General features: G+C 36.3%; 1 protein-coding gene across 5 annotated transcripts in view; it reads right to left on the bottom strand.

Annotated features, from left to right (window-relative positions):
- Positions 1 to 463: 463 nt before the first annotated feature.
- FAM184B (family with sequence similarity 184 member B) overlaps positions 464 to 23,729 on the bottom strand; it is a 39,149-nt gene continuing 15,883 nt past the window's right edge. For 2 of the 5 annotated variants that reach the window (XM_082281846.1, XM_082281849.1), the window contains 10 exons: positions 17,024 to 17,134; positions 11,882 to 12,094; positions 10,475 to 10,628; positions 9,219 to 9,331; positions 8,615 to 8,799; positions 5,382 to 5,534; positions 3,844 to 3,961; positions 3,555 to 3,659; positions 2,686 to 2,891; positions 464 to 1,179 (listed from right to left, as the gene is read on the bottom strand). In XM_082281846.1, the coding sequence (XP_082137972.1) occupies positions 1,089 to 1,179; positions 2,686 to 2,891; positions 3,555 to 3,659; positions 3,844 to 3,961; positions 5,382 to 5,534; positions 8,615 to 8,799; positions 9,219 to 9,331; positions 10,475 to 10,628; positions 11,882 to 12,094; positions 17,024 to 17,134 (1,449 nt within the window). In that variant the 3' untranslated portion in view covers positions 464 to 1,088. Of the gene's footprint in view, positions 1,180 to 2,685; positions 2,892 to 2,934; positions 3,190 to 3,554; positions 3,660 to 3,843; positions 3,962 to 5,381; positions 5,535 to 8,614; positions 8,800 to 9,218; positions 9,332 to 10,474; positions 10,629 to 11,881; positions 12,095 to 17,023; positions 17,135 to 23,729 lie in introns of those variants that run through there. The other 3 variants (XM_082281847.1, XM_082281848.1, XM_082281850.1) reach the window with 3 other exon arrangements.

Raw genomic sequence — 23,729 nt, 5'->3', positions numbered from 1 at the left:
CAGGTCTTGCTGGCTGTTGATGTAAGAAGATGTTAGGCTGGAGGTACACCTCTTTGCACATGTAAAATCTTTTTAGGTAGCTGGGCCCTGCTGGTCAAAATTAAATGGGGATTCAAAGCAACTGAAGAGGAACTATCCTGTCTTTAATAGCAGGCTGCTAGTCGCACATTTTTCTGCTGTTCACACTTATTGGGTTAATTACCCAAGACAGCTTCTTCATGAGTTCTTTCCTCCCAACAATGAGTTAGCACAATCTGATAAATGCAGCCATTCCCCTGCTTTGCGTTTATATGGGCATAAAACTAGGATGGAGATAAAAGGTACAAGTATGCAGTTGCCATCACTCTGGAACTTGGCGCATGTCTGACTTAATTCAGCATGACATAGAACTCTTCTGAAAACCATAGAAATTGGGTAATTTACAAACCACAGAAATTGGGTAATTTACAAACTTTAATGCTCGTACTTACACATCATCCTCATTTATCAGGCTGATACATGTATTGAAATTCAATGGGAATATTACACAGCAATGCTGACTATACAAAACAGTTTATGAAGCAAACCAGAAATTATTTCTAAACCAGCCTGCTATAAACATGCTATTTTTGATGGTGTACCACATGCTGTACAGCATAACATTCACTTAACAAAAAGCAATAAATGTTAAAATTACATTATTAGATGCAGAACTTACTTTAAACAGCTGATGAAGCAAGTGTATAAATGTACAGAAGATCCTTTTCCAGCTGGTGCCAAATTGACAGGACGTATCAGAGTCCAAGTTGCATATTTAATGAAATTGTGGAGTGGTACAGCCTCTTGATTAAAAAGTCTTTTCACATAACAGTATCCAGACTTTTTCTTCATTTTTTACAGAAATTGTTAAAAAAATGCATTTTTCTGAAATTCATGCCTATAACTCCATAGTTACTAGATGTAAGAAAGTGCAGGTATTCCTAACTATTTACTTAGAAATTACATCTTTTTTTTTTCTTCCCTTAAATCATCTATTGGGTTATCATTCATAAAAAAGAGAACAGGAATGACTTTTACAGTAATTCTGAGAAGTATGGAAATAGTTTGCTTTAAAATGAAAAATACTTAGTAAACCATTCTTGGTGCTGAGGATCTTGGTTTTGGTCATCTTTGGTTTGTGGTGGTTCATTGCCATGTGTCCTGTGCAAACAAATAAGCACTAGCATTACCGTCCTACTTACGTACCATCTTATCAATATGTAACACTTTTCCCAGAAAAACTCATGATCCTGTGAATGGTTCTGTGCTCACATGAATGGATGAGACCAAAAGGTGCCAACTACAATTTTAGTGGGATTTGTGCCAGCCAGGTAACTGGGCTAGCAGCACCGGTTGTAACATGAAGAAAAGCATGAAGCAGAGCCTAACAGCTATGAAGAAACATTTGAACATAGTTCTTAACTTGACATCCCAAAAAATTAAACAAAAGGATGCTTCAAGAATATGAAGTCCTGAAAATCAGAGAATGGCAGCTGCAATTCACTCTTAAAAATAGGAAATACAATTTATGCATTAAAAATGTTGGATAAAAGTTCTATTTGAAACAGAAAAATTTATCTGAACACTACCTGGCATACATAATCAATCCTATTACATAGTCCACGATTTTCCATCATTCGGGATTTTTTTAGCATATGATAGTGAATAGGACTTAACTTTCAATTGACTGATGTAAAAGAATTAAGCAAGTAGCAGCCAAGCTACCCCCAGTCTCCCTGCACATTTGTTTCTCTTTAAAACAGAAATCTCATTTGCCTTGGCAGTCATCTGGCATGATACAGCATGTTCGTATCTTTAAGAAGTGGGAATTGCCAAACAGGATCTAAGCCTGCGTCCCAGGTTGTTTTTGTCAGTAGTCAGCACCACCTGCCCCCAAGGAAAGAACTCCCTTGCACATAATGTACAGGATAACTAATCTACACCACGAGCTAGGCGAGAAGGCTGGATTTTGTCCTGAAATACAATGGTAAGGTTTGGGAATTTTTTAACTGGATATTAGCTACATACATTTTTAACTATTTCTTGAAGAGAGAGTTCATGTTTTAAAACACTGAACATTGTTTAAATAACTGATAAATTTGAAGAATTTAAGCTCCTCAGGGAGAAAACACCAAAGAAGTTTAGTTGCTAATCAGTTTTTAAGTCTCTAACCTTTGCCTACATCAGCCTAGATTCAGTCAAATATCTCCTAAAATAAAAACATGCCATCTATGTCTACCAAGTGCAAGGTGAGGCAATAAAAATAAGAAGGAAGACACATCCTTAACAGAATCACTGAAAGATGCCATGTTCACAATTAACTATGTTCTTAGTTAAATACTTGCATCTCCTTTTCTTTTCTTTTTTTTTTTTTCTTTTTTTTTCTTTTTTTTGTGGGTGTGTGTGTGCCTGCGTGTGTGTTTCTTGGTTTGGGGTTTTTTGTTTTTTTTTCCGGGGGGGATTGCAAGCATAAACTCTGCTGGGCAGGGATTATAGCCCACTTTTGCAGTAAAGTTCTGGGTCTGTCTGCAGAAAACCAAACACACAGAGTTCACGGCGCAGCAGGAACCTTACATCGTTGTGTATTTCCAAATGTCTAATGTGCTTGAATTGCCTGTAAGATTCTAAATATGAATTCATTTATTGTCATACAAAAAGGACAAATACCTTGTGGCAGCACTGCTGTCTGAGGACTGTATTGATGGAGAGCCCACCCTGAGGCAGCCAGGACTCCGGTCTAAGCTTGTAGATTTTGTTATTTGAGGAGCACTTCTTTTTGATCTCAAGTCACAGCTCAAAAAGCTCTTTGCGTAGGAAGCTAAATTCGGAACACTGACAACACGACTGGGCACCTCAACCGTTTTCTTCTGCTGCTTTTTATTGTAACAGAAAACTTCATTACATACACATTTTTTACAATATATAGTATAAAACCTCAACAATACTTCATTCCCACATGTCTTGTGAGGAATACCCAAATAGGAAGACTTCTTTTTCTATAGGCATTTAAATTAAATTCTCAGAGTATGCTGTGAGTATCCATGGATTTTGTCATCCAATTAAAACAATCTCTGTATTTGACCCTGAGATTTTATACACACCAAGGTGCTTTCCACAAACTTGACTTGCCTTCTTTCTATGGCTATTTGTAGACAGTATCACACAGAGAGGCTGAAATGACAAAGGGCAGATACCAATCAACTCAAACTGATTTGTAATTTTCCTCTATGCTTGCCGATCAGTAACTCCTAAATCTGCAAGCAATGGCCATGCTAATCCCAGTGGAAGACTGATGTCATCAGAGTTTTAGTGTTTTGTATCAGTTTAAACACCTGTTATCCATGTTGCATAAATACTTGTACTGAATTTCTCTTATGCTCAACAACTGACTGTAGGCTGGCTTACTGGAAAGAATTCTGCTGAATAACATTATCATAAAAAATTTTTAACACTTTTACTGTCCTGATTGCCTGTATGATCCAAACAGTAATAAAAACAATCACGACTTGTGATTTTAATTGCATTGCCCTTCTTACCTTTCTGGAGGGAGTCAAGCATACTGTAGTAGGGTTGAAAGAAAATGACCGATTCCTGTAAGATTCAGTGCTGGCTGAAAGTGAATGCTGACATTTTCTTCCTTCCTGAAGGGAAACAAAGTTATGTGTATGGAAACATGTATTTGTTGGAAGCTGGTATGGAAAGATACATTTGCCAAAGTATTCCAGAACAGAAAGAAACAACCAGTCTGAAGCAATGCATGAAACACTGAATAGAGCCTTTCAACAGATTCCAAAACACAGATGTACATATAAAAAGCAGTCTTACCACCAGCTGGTTGATAATCTCTTCTCTCTCACTTAATTTGTCTTGCAGACAGTTTATAAGGTGTGTATCTTCAGACCTGGACTCCCACTTTCTTGACTTTTCTTCTAATTCTTTAAGTCTGTACCAAAGAAAATGCAGACCAGAAAAAAAACTTCAGATCATGTTCAAGAGACACCTCAGATGTACTCTTCCCTAAATTCCAAGCCTAAAATACAGGGACAGAGCCAGTCCTTTCTGATAAAACAGCATTTTTTAAAAATGGGCATCTGTACATGGTTTACATAGAAGTACACAATATTCTGGAGTTCCAAAATAAATTGCCAGGGTTAATCCACAACTTTTATCCAGTGTAACATCCAGCCCCTAGTGTAAAATAGTAACAAGCTTGCACATCATGTTGCTAGTCTAGTTTCCTAAAGAAAAAAATCAGTGTTACAGTATCAATACACATCAATATTCATCTGTTTGTTCTCTTTTCTGACCCAGTAACTTTAGAATCCTCAGAAATACTAAATTCCTGTAACTTTCATGAAATGAGGCTTGGATATACACACTGCTTTAGTAACCCTGCTAAGTCAAAATCTGTAGTCTGAGTTCAGCTTTTTAAATTCCTTTCTCAGGGGAAAAGATTCAAATGCTATTTGATATGGAAACTCTTAGATATGGTGTAGAAACATTCATTTGATTGACCCATAAGAAGACAAGTAATTATGTAATCAGCCAAGTTCATGAATTTTGCTGCTTGAGAAACTGAATGCTATGAAGTTCACCTGCCACAACCAGGACACATACCGAGAAATGTATTACAGAATACAAAACACCATTTTGTGGGGTTTTTTTAATGTGTGGGTAAACATCTTTGAGAGCACCACCCCCAACTCTTATCATCTTAGAGTTATCTCAGAGTTTAAATAAAAAGATAAATCTTTACATCTGAAAAGTTTAAAGGTTAGAGGCCTGCTTACATGCCAGGTCTCTCTGTGGGCTTCTGCTGTGCAGTTGGGATAAGAGAAAAGGATGAGGGATATATATAAGGGATTATTTCTGAGAGGTCTCTTCTGTACAATCTGAAGCACCACAGAACTTCTTAACTCCACAGGGGGCTGAAAAGTGCATTTATTTACATGAGCATCATTTTCTTTGGAAATTTCTAAGGGAGTGAGAATGAGGTTAAGAAACTTTTACTCAACAACATTGCTCTGCTGAACAAAATTAAGTACAAGATCATGGATCAAGGCCTCTGGTATCATCTGCGACAAAGATGAATTTTCATTTCATAAAATTTCTAGATCTGACATGCAAGTTTTAATTTAGCATTATGAAACTTCATGTATAGTGTTTTTGATTAAACAATATCCAGAATTTATTACAATGTATCTGGGTCTTTTTGGTTTGCAAAGACAATACCTATACACTTCTATTTTGATCCTGATAATATTTTACTTATGATTAATACAAAAACTGTACATAGTAAGAATAATAAATTTAAACAGATCTCATTGCCAGCATTAGCCAGAGTTTATTATTAAATTACTTACGCAGTTTCTAAGGAGAAAATCTTTGCTTGGAGATGTGCCTGAGTGCTGCTGAAATCAGATACTATGTTGTCAACTTCCTGCCGGTGATCTCGTTTCATTATGTCCAGTTCTTTTTTAAGCTTGATACTGAGGTCTTCTACCAGTAGCCTTTCACTGGTATTAAAATATGTCTGAATTCTCATGTTTCAATACTAGTTTATGATCATTGATCAAAGCATGCAGTTTTGAGGCATTTTATTGACTGCAAAGGTAGTTAATTGGGCAATGATCTGGCTTCTGTCTACTGACTTGACTTTGACATTTTGATTGCAATCTGAGAAAAAACATTTTAACACTGAGGAAGAGAAAAATTATTTTGAAAAGTACTTGACCTTCACCCTTCAGGAAATGGAAGATCTATTCTGTATAATGATGCTATTGATATTCTGCCTAGGGTTAGTTTCTACATTAATGATAAAACATGACAATAAAGTACCATAGGGACTTATTTGTATTAAGAAAAATTATGTTGAAATATCTGGGATTTTAACATGAGGCTCTCATGATATATTTCACTACATCATGGCACCAGAAACATTTAATACTGCCTATCATCACCATCTTAAAAAAAAGTGAAGAAATGTTGTAACAATGCTTTTAACTATAACATTTATCTTTTTCAGAAAATATATTTTGAAAGACACTGATATGGTTAATACCATAAACTGAAAACTAAAAAAATGCCTTACATTTTCTCAAGCCTAACTGTAAGATTGCATTCTAATACCAATCCCAAAAGCAGTAGGCATCTATTGAAGAATCATAGTTTCATTTTTGTTGCTATTGCTTTGTTAAACCTTGGAGAAACTTTTTGATTAACTCAGTAGAGAGCCCATGTTCTATGGTTTACTGATTAAAATAGATGTGCTCAACTTCGCATATTAACAATTGTAGTTTTCGCAAAAGACATTCAGTTTACCTTCTGTTTTCCCCTATTTTCTTTTTAATGTATTCTGAAGCCTGTTTCACTTGTTTCTGAAAGGCTTCAGGAAAGGCCAAAAAGTCCATGAAAGACTTCTCCCCTTGAAATTAGAGCACAGCCATGGAAGTGACTGATTTGGCACTTAGCATAAAATAAGCAGCAGAAGAATAAGGGTAAAAAAAGGGAGAAGAATCCTTGAAATGAATCTTCAGGAGTAGAATATTCCCCTTCAGAATAGCCATTTTGGGACTTGCTCTCTCTTCTCATAAAAACACCTTTGTCTGCTCTCATCCTAATCCTTGTAAAAGCTTTCTGTACTGGAGGTGGAATTCACACAATTCAAGAGAATAGAAAGAGGAATTATTACTTCAAGCAGATTACTGGTTTCATTTACATGGCAAGAGTAGGGCTAGTAATTTTAAGTAATTTGTTATAAAAATTTGTCATATGAAAATAACAAGCCACTATCAGCTTTCAAATCAGAAAAGAAACTGGCATAAGACAGGGGCACAGTTGTTAAAAGTAAAAATAGCAGTTATTTATATGCACCAATTTAACTATTCCCCTACACAAATTATTAGTCCTGCAAAAGCAAAACAAGAGCTGCAAGTTAATGTTTCAGGTCTTCCATGGGTTAATTTCAGAGCAGCCTGTATGAGGTGCCTAGGTCCACTCTGATGGTCTCTAGGTCCTACCTCTGGTTATTTGAAGGATTTCTCCTTACATAATTTCCATTAATGCTTCCTTCTCAAATGCTTACTTAGTAGAGCTACACCATTTATTCCCTGTAAAGAAAATCCTCCAGCCCAGCAGCCTTAGCATCTGAAGCCCTTTAGACCTCATCGCTGACATGTGAATAATTCTTCCCTTCATGAACAGAGGCTCTAAATTCCTTCAAGGTAGCTTGAGGGCATTAATGAAACTCTCTGGTTTGCAATTCTTTCTGTTGATCTTGCTTCAAAAGCTTGAAATGAAATTCACTTTGAAGTAACTCTCCAAAGAGTGCAATTGCAAAAAAAAAAAAAAAAAGTTTCTCATTCTTTAAATAGCTACTGACTGGTAGACAGGAATGGAATTACTCTGGCCACTCTGACAGTCTGCAGAGAGACGTTCTATCCATTGAGTGTTTTCTCTAGATTATATGGGTCGTAATTTTAAAGATTCCTTTAAAGACACACTCTTCAGAAATCCTTTTACACATACAACTTGTGTAGTTAGGGGCAGACTTTCTACACCATTGTAAAAATTAATTGAAAGGTACTCACACACCAGATCCCTCAGTCTCTCTGTGAAGAGAATGTGTTAAATATGTTCATCCAGAAATTTCAAAGGATTCAACAGCCATACAATTGCAGTGGGCAGTGAACTCAGTCTTGTCTCCTTTGTAAGTCGCACCAAGGGAGGTTTAGGTTGGATATTAGGAAGAATTTCAAAGGAAGGGTGATTAGCCATTGGAATGGGCTTCCCAGATGTGTTTAAGGAAAGACTGGACATGGCACCCAGTGCCATGGTCTAGTTGACATGGTGGTGTTTAGTTAGATTCAATGATCTCAGAGGTCTTTTCCAACCAAATTGATCCTGGGATTCTGCACTTTTTCTGTACACAAATGGGAAGACCCATTTGCACCACTTGTGCTGTGCCTGTGGCTACTCGAAGAAGACATGGTTTACCTTCTACAAGACGGCCGAGACTTAAGTCACCTTGCCCTTCCTGTGCTCTGACAGCATCTCACAGCACCAGGCTCACCATCAGCCAGAGGCACTGTCAGCATCCACTGACACTGCCCTTACTCCCCCTGTGCAAAGCTGGCTGCTACAGCCAAAGCAAACTCTTACAGGGTATATATGGCACTCTCAAGTGTCCCCTTTGGAATTAACAGTCCATTGGTTTCAGCTACAGAGAGTATGTATAAAAACCTGATATTTATTCTCAGAGTCTTGATATTTTCTTGATAGCTCTTTGGTGAGTTTGGGATTTATGTGTTCCAGTGCCTTTGAAAGGCTGACATTATGCACATTTTCTCAGGTCACTCCTGTGGGGATACACTAAACATATTTTTCTGTGACATACGATGAACGATTAGTTCAAATGTATCTATTACGGCTGGAGGAAAATGTGAAATGAACTACTGCTTTTGCAAAATTCCTAGTTTCTAAAATTAATACTTTAGAAAGGAAAGATTCTGACATGCATCGCACTTAGAACACCACTCATGCTGGCAGTATTATTGAATCTCTACATAGCACTGTCAAGTGTGAATTCAAGGCAAACCTTCTATGCTGTTTATCTCTATCCTGAAGCTGTGCAGCTTCTTGCTTCTGTGACTCCAACTCAGCACTGAGTAGCTCCATTGTGTCCTTCAAAAGTAAATTCTCTTTCTTGAGTTCAGAAATTTCACGCTGACATTTTTCCAGTTCATCGTGAAGAGATCTGATCTGGCTTTGGCTACTTCCTTCCTAAGAAAAAGGTCAAATTTAGTTATTCACAGCCCCTTATTTTTAATATTAACATCTTCCTGGAATTGCATGCATTGAATTTTTGTGATCTGATTTTTCAATTATACATGCCATGCTATATATATGCAAGACAAAATCAGTGATCAAAATTTCCTGAATATATTCTATAGTCCCCACAGAATTTATTTTATTGTAACATTCATTCATCTACTTCTTTTGTAGATTCTGATCTTTAATTGGAAAGAAAAAGTCTTCCCATAGGGAAAAAATTATAAACATTTAAAGTGAGACATAAAGGAAGAAAACCCATTCCATTTCTGGAAGAGACTGTATACTTTTGTTATCGCTGGAGAGAGAAATTTGATATTATTGCTTTTGCTAAACACAACATGGCAATGAAGTACAAACTGGTCCCTTGCCTGTTGCTTCTTCAGTGTCCTCACACTCCTGAGCTCCATTTGTAGCTCTTCTATTTGTTTCTTTAGGTTCGTGCATGATGTCTGTTGCTCAGAGAGTTCCATCCTTAGAGATCCTAGTAACAGTCAGACAGACAATCATTTAGGCAGTCAGAGGCCAGCTGGATGGGAAAGGCAGATACAGGGAATATAGGTGAAAACATTAATATATTACATTTTGCTTTGTTCCTCAACTCCTCCCCATTAAGCATAATGGCTTCCTATTACTAGAGAGGTAACTCAGCTGAGCAATAGTGAGATGATAAGGAGCTACAATAGCAATGACTCAACGTCAGAGTCGGAGAGGTCATTCTGTGTCAGCTGTATTGCAGACTACATCATCACAATTGTTTCTTCTAATCTTGAACTTTACTGGAGCACCCCTCAGCTTCCCTGTTATTTCCACTGGTGTTTTATAGAGGGCCATAATGCAGACTGAGACTCTGGTCTTATTAGAGAAGTACAACGCTTATGTAAGCTCATCTGTCATATACTGCAACTTTTGTGTATATTACGTGCAAGTTTTTCAAGTACAAGAAGAAAAGAGTTTCTATCTCTGTTGTCTCCCTACAATTTTTCTTGAAGAAGAGAATCTATTTATTAAATTTATAAACTTTAGATAGAAAGAAATCTTTCTACCAAATTTTAATTACTGGGGGAAAAAAAAAACAAGAAGAAAATTCACTTTGTACTTTAAATACTTTCAAATTATTCTTTAATTAAAAAACATTTTATAGATGACCTTTAATAACCTGAGATTAAACCTGGAGATGTTACACATCTTCCTAGTGCAGTGTTCTGTTTACTGCTAAACAGTTTAGGGCACTTTGAAACTGCCTAAACAGTACATAGGGAGCAACTGATCTCCACTGCTGAACTCAATAGAACAGACTTGAAGCACATAAAATAATTCTTCTCAACGTAGAAAAAAAGAGTAATGTCATATTAACTAATTATAATTTTCCAATCTAATATGCCTGATAATACATACTTGAATGTTGTACACCAGATTACTCTCTCAGCAACATTCTGCTGTTGACAATTGAGGGCTTGGCTAACAAAGAATATTAAGTCTATATTGTTGAAATTGCAGGGTATGAAAGAGGAGATTAACAAAGACCTGAGTTCCCAGAAGATGGGAAGGAAAATGAATGGGATGAAAGTCAGTGGTTCTCAGCATATATATAATCAAGCAGTAGGAGCTGTGCATGACACTATACCTAGCAACAGGGTTTGCTGCTTCTGTATCTGCTCAAGTTCATCATGTAATTCTTTCTTTGCTTTCTCTTCCAAGGTTTGTATTTCCAGCCTATGAGACTGACGTTGGATCTTGAAAGTCTCATTAAATTCCTTTTTCAAGCGTTCTTCTGCCTCCTGGAAGCAAAAGTCCCCCCCCAAAACAAAGTAGTTGGAGCCTATTTATCAGCTTGTTATTTTACTTGTAATGCTAGGATGAATATGGCCTTTCATTGTAGAACTTTAATTTTCATCACCACTTCACAAGACACATTATCAATGCAAGTATAAAAATGAGCTGAAGTTAAATTTTAACACTTAATAGGTACAAGATAAATTGTCAGGGTATCGCCTCTCAGATTTGTTGTGCAAGATGAAAGAATAACACCAACATCTTTGCACTATTTGACATTAGAAAGTTTTATTATTCAACATACAAAGCCTCCCAGATTTGACCTGTTTGTCTTTACTTATCACAGTGTGTCAGACAAAGGCTTCTAACTTTCCTTGTATCATTCTTGGCTCAAGCTTCCACTGTCATTAGAAGTACTGCTGGTACACTGTAAATGATGGAGCAGTTGCTCTGTAGGGGCTCTGAATGCAAACTCCTGTCCTCTGTTTCATTCTTACCACCTCACTGCCTTCAGCTTGGTTTTGCCAGAACTAGAATTTTATTTGGAATATATAAACAGGATATTAAATTCTACTTAGGGTGGTTTTATCACCTACATTTCATAAGGTTCTCTAAGCTATGAGAACCAACAGGGACATCTGAACTCCATGTCACAAACACATGTACATTTTTCAAGTTGACTTTTTCTTGAACAGCAACAGTCTTTAGAACTTCAGTATATTGCATTCACATTTTGTCACTGAAATCAATCCGCTTGAACTTTTAAAAGCTTTGGTTATCCACTTATTGAATTGATTTCTTGAAGGTATATAAGGCAATACACATCCCCATTCATGCCTATTATTCTTCTTAAGTATTTATGTATAAATTAATAATGGATGAAAAAGAATAAAACTGAGTCCTGTTATTAATATACTCAGGAATTCCCTTGTATTTCTGAAGCAGGTGCACAGATAAAGGAGGTTGTATTCATTGCAGCCTAACTGTAGGGTATATTGTATTCACAATGTGGTCTAAGTTAAAATGTTAAAATTATAAAAATAAAACAATAACCCCACAAACCACCAACCAGCCCCTCTCAGCCTGATGAGGAGGAGGTTTCAAAATCACAGAACAATTCATTATGTGCAACAATGGCAACCCATCATTAAGCTAATTGGAGGTAACTGAGTTTTGATAATTGGCTCTCTCACTTAGATGGTTTACCCCATAAATATATATATTTATATATATTTACATTAGTATATAGTAAACTGACCTTGAGTTCCTGATTCTTGCTTTTCTCCAACATTTTTAAGATTTTTTGATGTGATGCCTCCAACTGCAGTTTAACATTTTGGTTTTCTTTAATGGTGTTTTGAAGATCCTGCAAAAGCTTCTCTTTTTCTTTGTTGGACTGTAGATTATGTTTCTTCAGTGACTCTTTGAAATTATTTGCTTGTTGTTCTAATATTTGCTTCAGCTGAGACACCTTCCAGAAAAGTAAGTCAGCAGGATAGGATTAATGGCTGCATTCACAATGGAGAGGAATTATGTAAAGCTGAATAGATTTTATGAGCTTGTGTTGCTCTATGAAAAAATAGCAAGACGCTTGTTTTGTGCAAGGAGCCCTTTTTCAGTGAAGAATGATAACCCTTTTGCATATTCTGTCTGTTGCTCGTCAAGTACTTTTTAAGAATTTCAAATCATCTCCATCTCATACGTGCAATCCATAGCTCAATTTGCACAATAATATGGCACAAACCAGAAGGCAGACCTAAGGCTCTGCTGAAACTATCCAACAAAATTGATATATTTAAATTGAAAGAGCACCTAGCTTCATCTGCCTCAGACTGAGTTTAAGTTCACTATTCATCCAGTTGTTTCTTGGCTTCTTCCATTGTGTCATCCAATTAAACACACACAAAAATATTTGTCTAATCAAGTTAGTGAAGAATAATTGCCAAATACTATTTGTAATGAAAAGCATTAATTGTCTTTAATATATCTGTGTAATGGGATCTATCTGTGGCCTGGATACACTCCAAGAATAGGCAGATGTCACAGCCACTTGGCAACCATACTTTTGTTTCAAGAGCTGCTGAAATTTATTACTTTTTTTAAAAAATGTGGTAAATCATAATATTCAATCAAAGGGACACTTTGGCTTCTGGTTACAGGCAAAAAAACTACTTTGTCTTCACACCTATTGAACTCAAGCCAATGTTTTCCTATATAAAGAAAGGAAACACTGAAGTTTTTAGGTACTGCAGTTCCTTATAAAACTAACCTTTGATGTGAAACACTTAATGCTACACAGTCCCTCATATCAATTGACACAATATGCATTAGCATCACTACACTCAAGTGTGCATTTTTTTTCTGGGCTTCCTGAAAATAAGGTGACTGAAAATAGTTTGCCAGAGAAATATGTGGTATATTTTATAATAGAAAATTTTGAAACAGGAGAAATGTTACTAGGAATAGTTCTCAAGCAAATTAGTCATTTAGGCAGGAAAGATGAAAAGAGGTCTATATAAACTTCATTTGCGGTCACAATGTTATAAACTTCCCCAACTCTTCACAGACAATTACTGGCCCAAAGCACTTCTAACCTGAAACAAGATCATACCAACTAGAAACAGGCTAAGCCGGGAACACAATGTAGTAAGGAATCAGATAGAAAAGTAGTTTTAAAACCACTATTTTTCAGTGAATAAGGGGAAAGGCCCTACAGAAATGGATCAGGCATACAAACACATTCTCATGAATCCTGTTACAAGTTACAAGTTAAGAAGTTAAGAAACAAACATTTCCATCCTATCAGGTTTCCTCCTCCTGTCTTGCAATTAAAAAGGCTTTCAAACAAACCAATGAAAATCCTTTTCTGGAATGTTTTGCAGTGCCCAAGTATTTTATTTCACTTCCTGGTTTCTAAACAGATAGCCAGACCCCCAATTTGCTTAAGTTGGTAAAGCAGCATTTGAGCCATGAAACCATGCCAACTCACATCAGTCCAGAATCTATTTGGATGCTTTCATTATTAACGAACCAGCAACACTGTGGGATTTTGTGTTTTATAGTGTCTTCCTGCTGCAAAACAAAAGTTCTTGAAAAATGTGTACTTTAATACCATTAATAATTCACTTTTATCCACCAGAATTGCATAAGATCTCAGAGACGCAAACATTACCTAGCTACTGTATAAACTCAAGGCAACAGCATCTTTTTAGGTTCTGCTGAATTCTTTCCAAATTCCAGGGTTATGTCTGCACTTGACCTTTCCTACAACAGCTGATTTTATGTCCCACTGTCTTCCAAGTAACGAATAAATGAACAGCTATTACTAAAAGATGACTGATAATTTTGAAATATTTCAGAAGTCTTTCAAGTTTCATTCATTTCTAACCATCACTGTCCTTCTTCTGGATTGGATGGCTTGATTCTTTTGAAGAAGTACTTCTCAGACTTGGATAGCCCATTAATAAAAATACTTGGCACGTATAAGGCTGCAAACGCCATCACAGCTGCATCACCCATTTGACTCCTGCTTTGACTATTTAATTCACTGTGCTTGAAAGCACATTTTCCTCAATGCATTGCTAGGGTATGGATTTAATATAAAAGACTTAAAATTGTCTCTTCATGCAGTACAGAAAAGCCACTGCAACTGAGAATTTGTTCTGATTCAAAATAAGGCGCCCAGATGCTACAGAGTTTTACTCCTACTATGAAGCTACTCTATCATAACAGTAATATGGCATAAGAAGTAACAACAAAATAAAGAAATTGCTTTCTACTGGCTTTTTTAGGCTTATTTCAGAATTACTTCAATTAAGTTCACAGTAAACAATGTTTCTAAATTGTGGCAGCAGTTCCTGACCAGAGAGAACAGTGTGAACACAGTCTTTGTCTGCTATTTGGTGGTATCTCCAAGATCCATAAAAACTCTGGGCATTGCTGTGCTAGCACTGTTCAAAGATGTATCATGACAAGGTGATGTCTGCACTTCCATTTTATGTGTCTTCTAATTCCAGAACAGAAGAACAGAGCCATAGAAAATTCTGAGTTGGAAGGGACCCACAAGGATCATTGAGTCCAACTCCTGGCCCTGCACAGCACCATCTCCAAGAGTCACACCATGTGCCTGAGAGCATTGGCTAAACACTCCTTGAACTGTCAGGCTTGGTGCTGTGACCACTTCCCTGGGGAGCCTGTTCCAGTGCCCAACCACCCTCTGGGGGAAAAACCTTTCTCTAATATCCAACCTAAACCTCCCTTGACACAACTTCAGGCCATTCCCTTGGGTCCTGTCACTGGTTACCACAGAGAAGAGATCAGTGCCTGCCCCTCCACTTCCCCTCACAAGGAAGTTGTAACTGCAGTGAGGTCTCTCCTCAGCCTCCTCTTCTCCAGGCTGAACAGACCAAGTGACCTCAGCTGCTCTTCATACAGCTTCCCCTCAAGACCCTTCACCATCTCCATAGCCATCCTTTGGACGTTTTCTATTATCTTTATATCTTTCTTATATTGTGGCACCAAGATCCTCTAACACATGCTGAAGAGATCCTGTAGTGCAAAAGCAAGGAACTGGAGGGCTCTAATCAATTAGCATTCAACCCGCAAAGGATCTCACATCCTTCTTTCCAAATGACTAAACAGATGCAAGTCTGATTTCTTTATTCAAAAAAATCTTATTAATACAGAAATACTGCCACTCTGAAGTGCAACCCCGGAGAGACGAAATTATCATGCTTCTGTCTACTCTGCATAGTGCTCCAGCTATGTCAGCCCAACCAAAAATGGGTCTTAGGCAGCCAAGGAAGCTATTTTTAGATCTAAAATTGTATCCAGGTTAGAACTGGATTAGTAACAGCACATTGCCTAACCTTTGAGGCGGAAGCTCTGGGCTGAGCCATTGCAAAGGTTCCCAGATGGGAAATATGCCCTCAGTGAAACATAATGTTATATAGTAAATGGTGCTTTCTTGGCTGTGAATATTCATGTACCTATAGCAGGAAACTATTACAAGTTGAAATAACTTCACTACGCTGGCAATACTGCCGAGTTATTAGTTCAGAAAGTAACTTATGAAGTAATCAAGAAAAATGCAAAATTTCTCTTCAAATGGAACATTTCCTTTTTGCGAGCAGTTAGATTTTAAGATACAATAAAATGTTTCTTAGTGTATCTGTTCATATTTACCATGGCATTGTGAACATAACATATGGCATGCTATGTACCATTTGATATTATTTATTTATGTTTATAGGGGCAATAATTTCCCACCACTCTCTGCTAATTTACCATGATCTTGTGATGTGAGTGGATGAGCAGTTAGAAAACAGAGGTTTCTTTCATATTTTACTGTCCTGAACATGTAGAAAGAAAAGAACATTACTTCAAGAAAAGTAATTTGATGACCCACAACCTTATTTTTTGCATCTGCAAAACCTGAGGAATAATTTCTTCATGTCATAAACCTTTCACTCTGAATAGGTCAACATAGGTTGGATTGACCCAAAATTCTCTGAGAGTAGAATCTGTAGGAAACAGTGGCATGCAGATGTGTAATGAAACTTAAAAAAAGACAGAAATTTAAGAACATTAAACTACACTTAAATTCTGTACTTGTAAGACTGGGAAATCGAATGTCAGAATGTCACTGTTTGATAACAGAATGTATAAATATGTTTTAATGGAGAAATGAAGAAGAAAACCCCATGCTGCACTCATAACTAGTACAGCTAGTATAGCACAGCTGGGAGAAAAAACAGGAGCTGCATATTGTGAGTACAGCACATGCCCTGATTGCTGGACCATGCACACCAAGGGGTAGTCATGGCATGTGGGAAAGTGGAGGTAGTAAAGGGAGGACAACATTTTGCTTAGCCTCCTGATAAGCCTATCTGTCCTTTCTCTGTCTTTAAACACTCAACAAGAGCTTATTATGGCCACTGAGAATCTATAAATGTCAACTGAAGAAGATCTAGGTCGTCAGCTTTTGCAGAGTTGTTGCCATACAAACTCCCACTGAACTTGAAGGAAGAGAAACTGGTTAGAATCAGTGAAGATACATCTCTATGCATCAAAAAAAAAATCAGAAAGTTAACAGGAGCTGTAAGGAAGATTCTAATCTCACTTTGTCCTGTAAACGAACAAGCAGAGTCACCCTGCAACCCTGATAAAGCTAAACTCCTCACGTTAGCACATCTCCAAAGAGTAATATATGAAATAAATAGGATTGTCAAAACCTTCATAGATATTTAGAAGCAGTTATTTCTGTTATTTCTATCTGGAGTCCTTGCATATTTTATTGAGTGATAGACACAAGAAATAGTATTAAAATCTAATCCAGAATCTCTCAGGATGAAAAATGAAGAGACCTTTTATTACTGCATTAAATTTATGCCCAGTTTACCTCAAGTGAAGAGTTTTGAAGTTTCCCAGTTAGTACTTCTTTCTCTTTCTCTAGTTGCTTTAGTTCACACTCGTATTTTCTTTTAAATTCATCTAGCTGTGCCTGAAGCTCCTAAAATTAAAAAAAAAGAAAAAAAAAAGAAAAAAAAAAGAAAAAACAAGACAAGAGCATGCAACAGCTGGGACAAAACATGCAGCATGAAAAAGAACACATTTCTTCTACATTAACCTAGATAATACATCAGTGTACACAATAGTACATGCTACCGTCCTTTAATGTCACTCATGTTATTCAATTTAAAAAACATAAACAGTTTGGTTTGGTTCTTTCTAATATTAGTGTGAGACAATACAGTTCACATGTATAATGTGTAATCTTCTACTGAAAGCTTCCCTAAGGTGTAAAACTGCACAGCATGAAGAGTCAGACTGTTTTGCCTTGATGTTAATGTTCAAAAATAATTTAGTATGCAAGAGTCACCCACAAGATCTGAAAAACCATAAATGCACATTGGCCATATAAATAACAAGATGACTAATGGGCAATTAGTGGAAAAGAGACTCAAAGGAAGCAATATCTGATAGCATTCATAAAGAAAATCATGGTGAGGAAGTAGAAATAAAATAATAATAAAAAAAGGAGGACTATATAATCACCTTGCTGCTGGAAATAGTTAAAAAATCAATGATAGCCTTGATTTTTTAACTATTGCAAGACACTGACCAAGAGCTTGTTGCATTGTTTGTAGCAAGTGTTAGCAATTACTTATTTTAGAAAGACTGAATATACAACTTCCAGAAACTTCCTGAAGTGATAAGCATTACAAGTTTATTATTGTGCTTGCTCTTCCTAGTTCTGCCAATTTGCTAACTTAAAAAAACTTTCTACCATGTCTTCAGACACTACAAATGAAGGAAACAGGAAAAAAAATAACAACACCTCCCCCATCCTGTACAGCTCCTTCTCACATACCCCATCCTGTTTAAAACTCAAGTAGAAATTAAAGGATGGAATTAAACAGATACATGAATATTGCAAGGGAGGTATTAGCTTTAGTCTTGCCTGTACAAAAGGGAGAGGATATAAAAGTCTTTTTGATTAAAACCTGAAGATCAGGTGCAACATTCCCACTTCAACTCTGTCAGCTGACTTTCTTCTCTGTATCTTAACTTTTCTATCTGGAAAAATAGATATAACACTTCCTTAACAGTTGTTATAAGCCTTAGTTGAATAAGAGGATATAAACAGCATCAATAATGAAAAAAATTGCAATTTTATTTAAGTTTTACTAACTCAGTATTTTTCTGATTAAATTAATATGAATCTCTAAGAAGATATTATTATAAGCAATAATATTTATTGCCTATAAATAATAAATGTCTACTCCTATGCCTTTTTTCTAAAGTATGAAGTGTTTGATACTTTAATTCGATCTGACTCACATGAAAAGCTTCAGCCTGGCATAATTTTAGGCATGTGTGTACAAGATAATAGTAAGTAGAATACACTATATAAAAGGCAAAGTCATTTTCATAAGGCTTCAATAGTGTAACGATGTACCTTAAAGCACTGCATTTTCACATACTGATCAAAAGTGAGCCCTTCCTCAAGAAGATAAAACAATTTACTCACCCAGGCTCAATTTTGAGAAATAAGACTGCATAAACATATAAACTCCAGCAGTTTCATAGAAATTAATTCTTCTGACAAACACTAAACACAATTCCTAGTCTCCAAGATTGGGCAGGTACTATGAAGCTCAACATTTAGGGACAGCAGCTGCTTGCTTTTTATGACTTAACAACTTGTCAACAAGTATTTGATTATTCTCAAGTGAATGTTGAACTCAGAAAGTTATAGCAGTGTTAACTGCAGAAAATGGGTAGAAGTTCATTCTTAACACAAAAACGGGTCTAAAAGCCACTTCACCAGTAGTCTGTTTGTCCCATTCTACAAACTGCTGAACTTAATCTTCTTTTTCTGTCTAGAAGATTTTGACAAACACACAAGTCCATTAGGAGTAAGAAACTAACTTCCCCCTTTGCTTACACTCAAGTTTGGCAAATCACTTGGACATGCACTGACTTGTGAGCTCCACTAATCATTAAAACACATGCTTAAAACTAAACATGTGTTTCAAGGTTATCCTCCATTTTAATAGAATTCAGCTCACATTTAGAATTCTACTGCACAGAAACATTAGAGACTGCAAATTTCCTAAAGCCAAAGGATTCAGTCACAGACAGCAGCTCTGATGAGAGTGAAATTCTTTGAAGAATCTCTTAAGCCAGTTGCTGCTAATGCATATCAACAACAAAAATAACAGCTCAACCACTTAAAACACACTGAAAAAAAGGTATTGCTCAGGTAAGTTGTTTGGATCTACAAGATGAGGATTCTTTCTGACTAAAATTAAATAAGGACATATATATGTGTGTGTGTATATATATATATATGTAAACATACAAATACTATACATATATAGATACAGTATTTGTAAACAGTTGTAATTTCATTGGTAACACATGCAGTCTGAATTAATTTACCAACACTTTGCAGAACTATATCCTCTGCCTGAACAATGCAAAATTTTTATTAAATCACTTTATCTGAATATTTCACAGCAGCAATCCATGACAATTTAAGTCATTGTGTTATTGTCATTAAGTCATTGTGTGTTACTGGAATAACACCCACAATACATTCTTCTTCAGGAAGGATCTTATATAAATCATTCCAACTGCCACATGCAAAGCATGCAAGGATAAGTATTGCTAAGAAGGCCACTTATTACATCAAGGATAAATTCACCTTTCTGTCTTTGGAGCTTTTCACAGAAATACATCAGCCTGACCGTTTTTTTTCTTCTCCTGATTTTTTTCTGTAGCAAGAAAATCCTGGCATTTTATGTTAATTCAAAGTGCCTACAGTAAGCATAATTCAAATGATGTTGCTGTGACCAATAAGATTAAAACCAGATGAATTAAAGCATCTATAAATAGAAGAACATTCCTACCTTATGCATTTTTTTTTTCAGATTCTATGACGTTTAAGACTGGCCTGATTTCCTTTGTATCCTGCATTACATGATCTACCATCCCTTTTAACAGCTATTCCTTCAGAAAAATCTTTTCCTTATGGATTTCCTGATGCTTGATTTGACAAAGAAAGTTCTCTCTTTTAGGCATATCCTTCTCGTAAACAGCTACAGTTTCCATAGCCTATAAAACACACTAGATGTATTGTATGAAAAAAAAAACCCCAGGGTAGAACTCTGGGGTGACAGTAGTCTATTTTGTGGTGAATATGTTATTTAGGTGGTAATACTCCATTGAAAAATATTGGCTTTATTTTAGTTAAAAATGCAGAACCGTACTGATTCAGGATGGTAAGCCTCTTCTGCAGTCTAGGAATGATTTGGGGTTTTTTACTGTTCTGGTTTGAGCTTGGGTGTGTAACTCACTTCCAACCATGCAGGCTCCCACAAGGACAACCTTAATCCTGTGAAAAAGTACAGTAGATGATTTGCTGATTCTGATGCAAAGTCTAATTTTCCTGAATGGTAGCATAACAATAGTTTAAGAGAACTAAAAAATTAGAAAAGATTCAGGGCTGAACAGTTGCTTAAGGGGAGATACTGTACAGAGGGTACTCTCAGGATACACACATTCCTCATTTTGCTGAGTTTATTCCTAGTATCATTTCTGCACAACTTTTCAGAATAACTCTTTTCTGTACTTAAAAATAAATAAATCAGTATTCCAACTTGACCTCAACAGAGAAAGTCTGCCTTAGACATTGTTCTCTTTAAGGTTTTGGTTACAGAAGCAGTTGAACACCATGCCCTGGTCTAGCCCAAGAATGTCTGTAGCTCCTCTGCTGTTTTTGCAGCAGCTCACGTGCTTCAGGTTATGAACACAAGTCAGTGTTCCACTGAATGAGCTCAGGGATCTGGGAATCTTACAGGATTGACTCCTGTACAATAAAGCCATTAATCTTAAAAGAGAAACTATGTTGATTTCAGTACTTTTGGTATGCCACGTCTTTCAATATTTAAGAGCAAATCACCTGTTAAAGTCCTTGCACATCTTCAGAGCTGCTCTTTTTCTCTCTTTGGTACAAGTCATTTGCTGCAGATGCGTTATTTGATGTTTCAGTTCACCTACTTTATTAACAGCTTTGCCTTGGGAATTCAACATAGTTTTCATATCTTCCATGGTACCAAAATTTACATTTCAAGTAGCATAAATAACTTGCAGAATTTCCAATATCACTGACTACTAACATGAGAAATACTTTAGAATGACATTAATGAGCATCTTACCTGTTTTATGCAGGATTTCCTTTTCTTAATGTGAATTTCTCTCTTTGACTACACTTAGATCTTCTTCCTCTTTTTTCACTATACATTTTGATCCCAGAATTTCTTGCTGTGTTCGCTTAAGCTACACTTCCAAATCCTAAAATATGCATGACATTACTTCCACGTTTATTACATATGTAATTTTCTTGTGATAAGAAATAAATGGTCATTTTCTCTCTTGATGTTCCATGACATAAATCATGTACAGAGCTGGTTTAAATGCATTTTTTGCTCTTCCATATGCTTAAACTGCCTCTGCTGCCAGAATATTTTTGATGTGGAGCCCTTCCCTCACATGTAGTTGGCATCATTGTAAAGTGAATACCCATCAATAGTTACCATCTAAAAGATGTCTGAGATTATCATAAACTTTAAATAGGTTATGCTTCTATTAATTTCATGACAACCTATGCCAAAAGTTAATGAATATTTAGGGTTAGTTAGTTAGTTAGGGTTTTTTTCAGTTGCTGAAATACAACAACTTGTAACATAATCCATTACACAGGTGCCTAAACTCAGAAAAAATTGGGTTCTACAGACTTTGCTGGGAGTTGTCTTTCCATAACTAAAGAAAAAAAATTGAACCACATTAAATGTTCTGTTTCTGGAGGTTCTAGTTTCAGTTTCAGATGTCTAGGATAATACTGCAATACTCACTCAGATAAAATTGCCATTTGTTCCTATATGAATGACAGGTAAAACCTCAGGGTTAAAACTAACTTGTATTTAACACTCTCTGTAGCTCAAAACTTCAAGGTAAGCTTGTTACTTTTACCTCTGGCATATATGTCAGAACTCTTCCAAAACTAGACTGAACAGATCAGACTTAATGACTTGTCAAACTTTGTATTCTCCCTTCTACAGTAAAAATAATAAATGTGCACTAATGTAATACCATTCATCATAAGGTCTCAAACCTCTTGGAATACACTAAGGAGAAAACAGAAAAATTCATCTCGTTGAAACAAGGGCCCTTTCATCTTTCAAGCCTTATAATAGCTTTTCCTGCTAGTATTTACTAATGCTCAAAAGTATTTCTGATTAAAAAGATGTTTCTATTTCCCTGTCTGCCATTGTCCATAGAAGCCTGAAAAAAATTTATTTAATGGTGGCATAAGAAATAGACAATTTAGAAAGGAGAAACTTCTATTTTTTTTATTTAAACTGTAAAGAAACAGAAAATAACATCATGTCTAACTGTTTCCCTCCTTCCAGATTTATCCTAGTCTGAGGGTATCTCTTCAAAGATTCAAGGCAATATTCTCCGTTAGTGTGTAAATCAGCCTCATTCCACAGACTTAGAGGATTTGAAATGTACGAGCTGAGCATGTCCTTCAGAAAATATTTCAGTTTTATCCAGTTGATACTGAATTTAGAAAATAAGTTGCTAATGGCACCACCCTCTTATTTCTACTTCCTATAATATTTTACATTATTTATTCCTAAATTATTGCATTTCATATACAATAAATCAGAAGAGTAAAAACCATGTGACTAAATTTTCATGCGTTTATTCTTCATTTTCCCTGAATGTTACCTAAAGCACCCACAAAAAATAAATCAAAATCTTCCTTTCTCTCTTCCCCTCTAATGCTTCCAACTTCTACAGAGCCAGGATACTTTTTAGTATTGAAACAGATATTACAGATTGACTCAATTTAAAAAAAGGGCTTATCTGCACCTCTGCCATTCATTGTATCCTCTCCACTTTTCTGTAAAAGATAGAGGTTGTTCTGCTACAGATCTACACACTGAGACAATGAAATCTGAATCGCGTTGGGGAAGGTGTATTCAATTCATCCTCTGATCTTGTAAAACAAAGAGGCAGTACCTGTATTGAAGGCTGAACTCCCTCGAAGAACATCCTCAAAGAAGTAGATCAGAACTCTGCCTCATCAGCAAAATGATAGTGGCAAGCAAGATGTGAGGGCAGATGGTGAAAACATTTAAGAGCTGTCTTGGAAGAACACAGCTGACTGGGCTGACCCTGCTATCTGCAGAATTCTGGGGCTCTCTTCGTCTAAAGGAAGTAAATCTTCTCTCCCATTAGGGAACAATTCTTGTTATTTTGTGATACTCCAAGTCTAGACCTTCAAGGTGTTTTCTTATCTAATATGCAAGATTGCTGACATAGGGCTGGGGGCATGTCTGGTAGGTGAGTTTATGTGATGTAAAGGACTAAAAGTATCAGAAGGAAGTTGAACTGTTGAGGACAGAGCATGGCTTGGTGCTCCAATTTCAGCACTGTTCATCAGCATCTCTCCTGAACTCCCACCTCATGTACCAAAAGCAGCTGTTTGGCAGATTGCCCATGACATGCCAACCTCTGAGACTGCATCTGAC

This window comes from Coloeus monedula (genome assembly GCF_965178545.1).
Source record: "Coloeus monedula genome assembly, chromosome: 5".
Taxonomy (NCBI): domain Eukaryota; kingdom Metazoa; phylum Chordata; class Aves; order Passeriformes; family Corvidae; genus Coloeus; species Coloeus monedula.
Note: the sequence above shows the minus strand (reverse complement) of the source record. Positions and strands in the feature narration are given on the sequence as shown.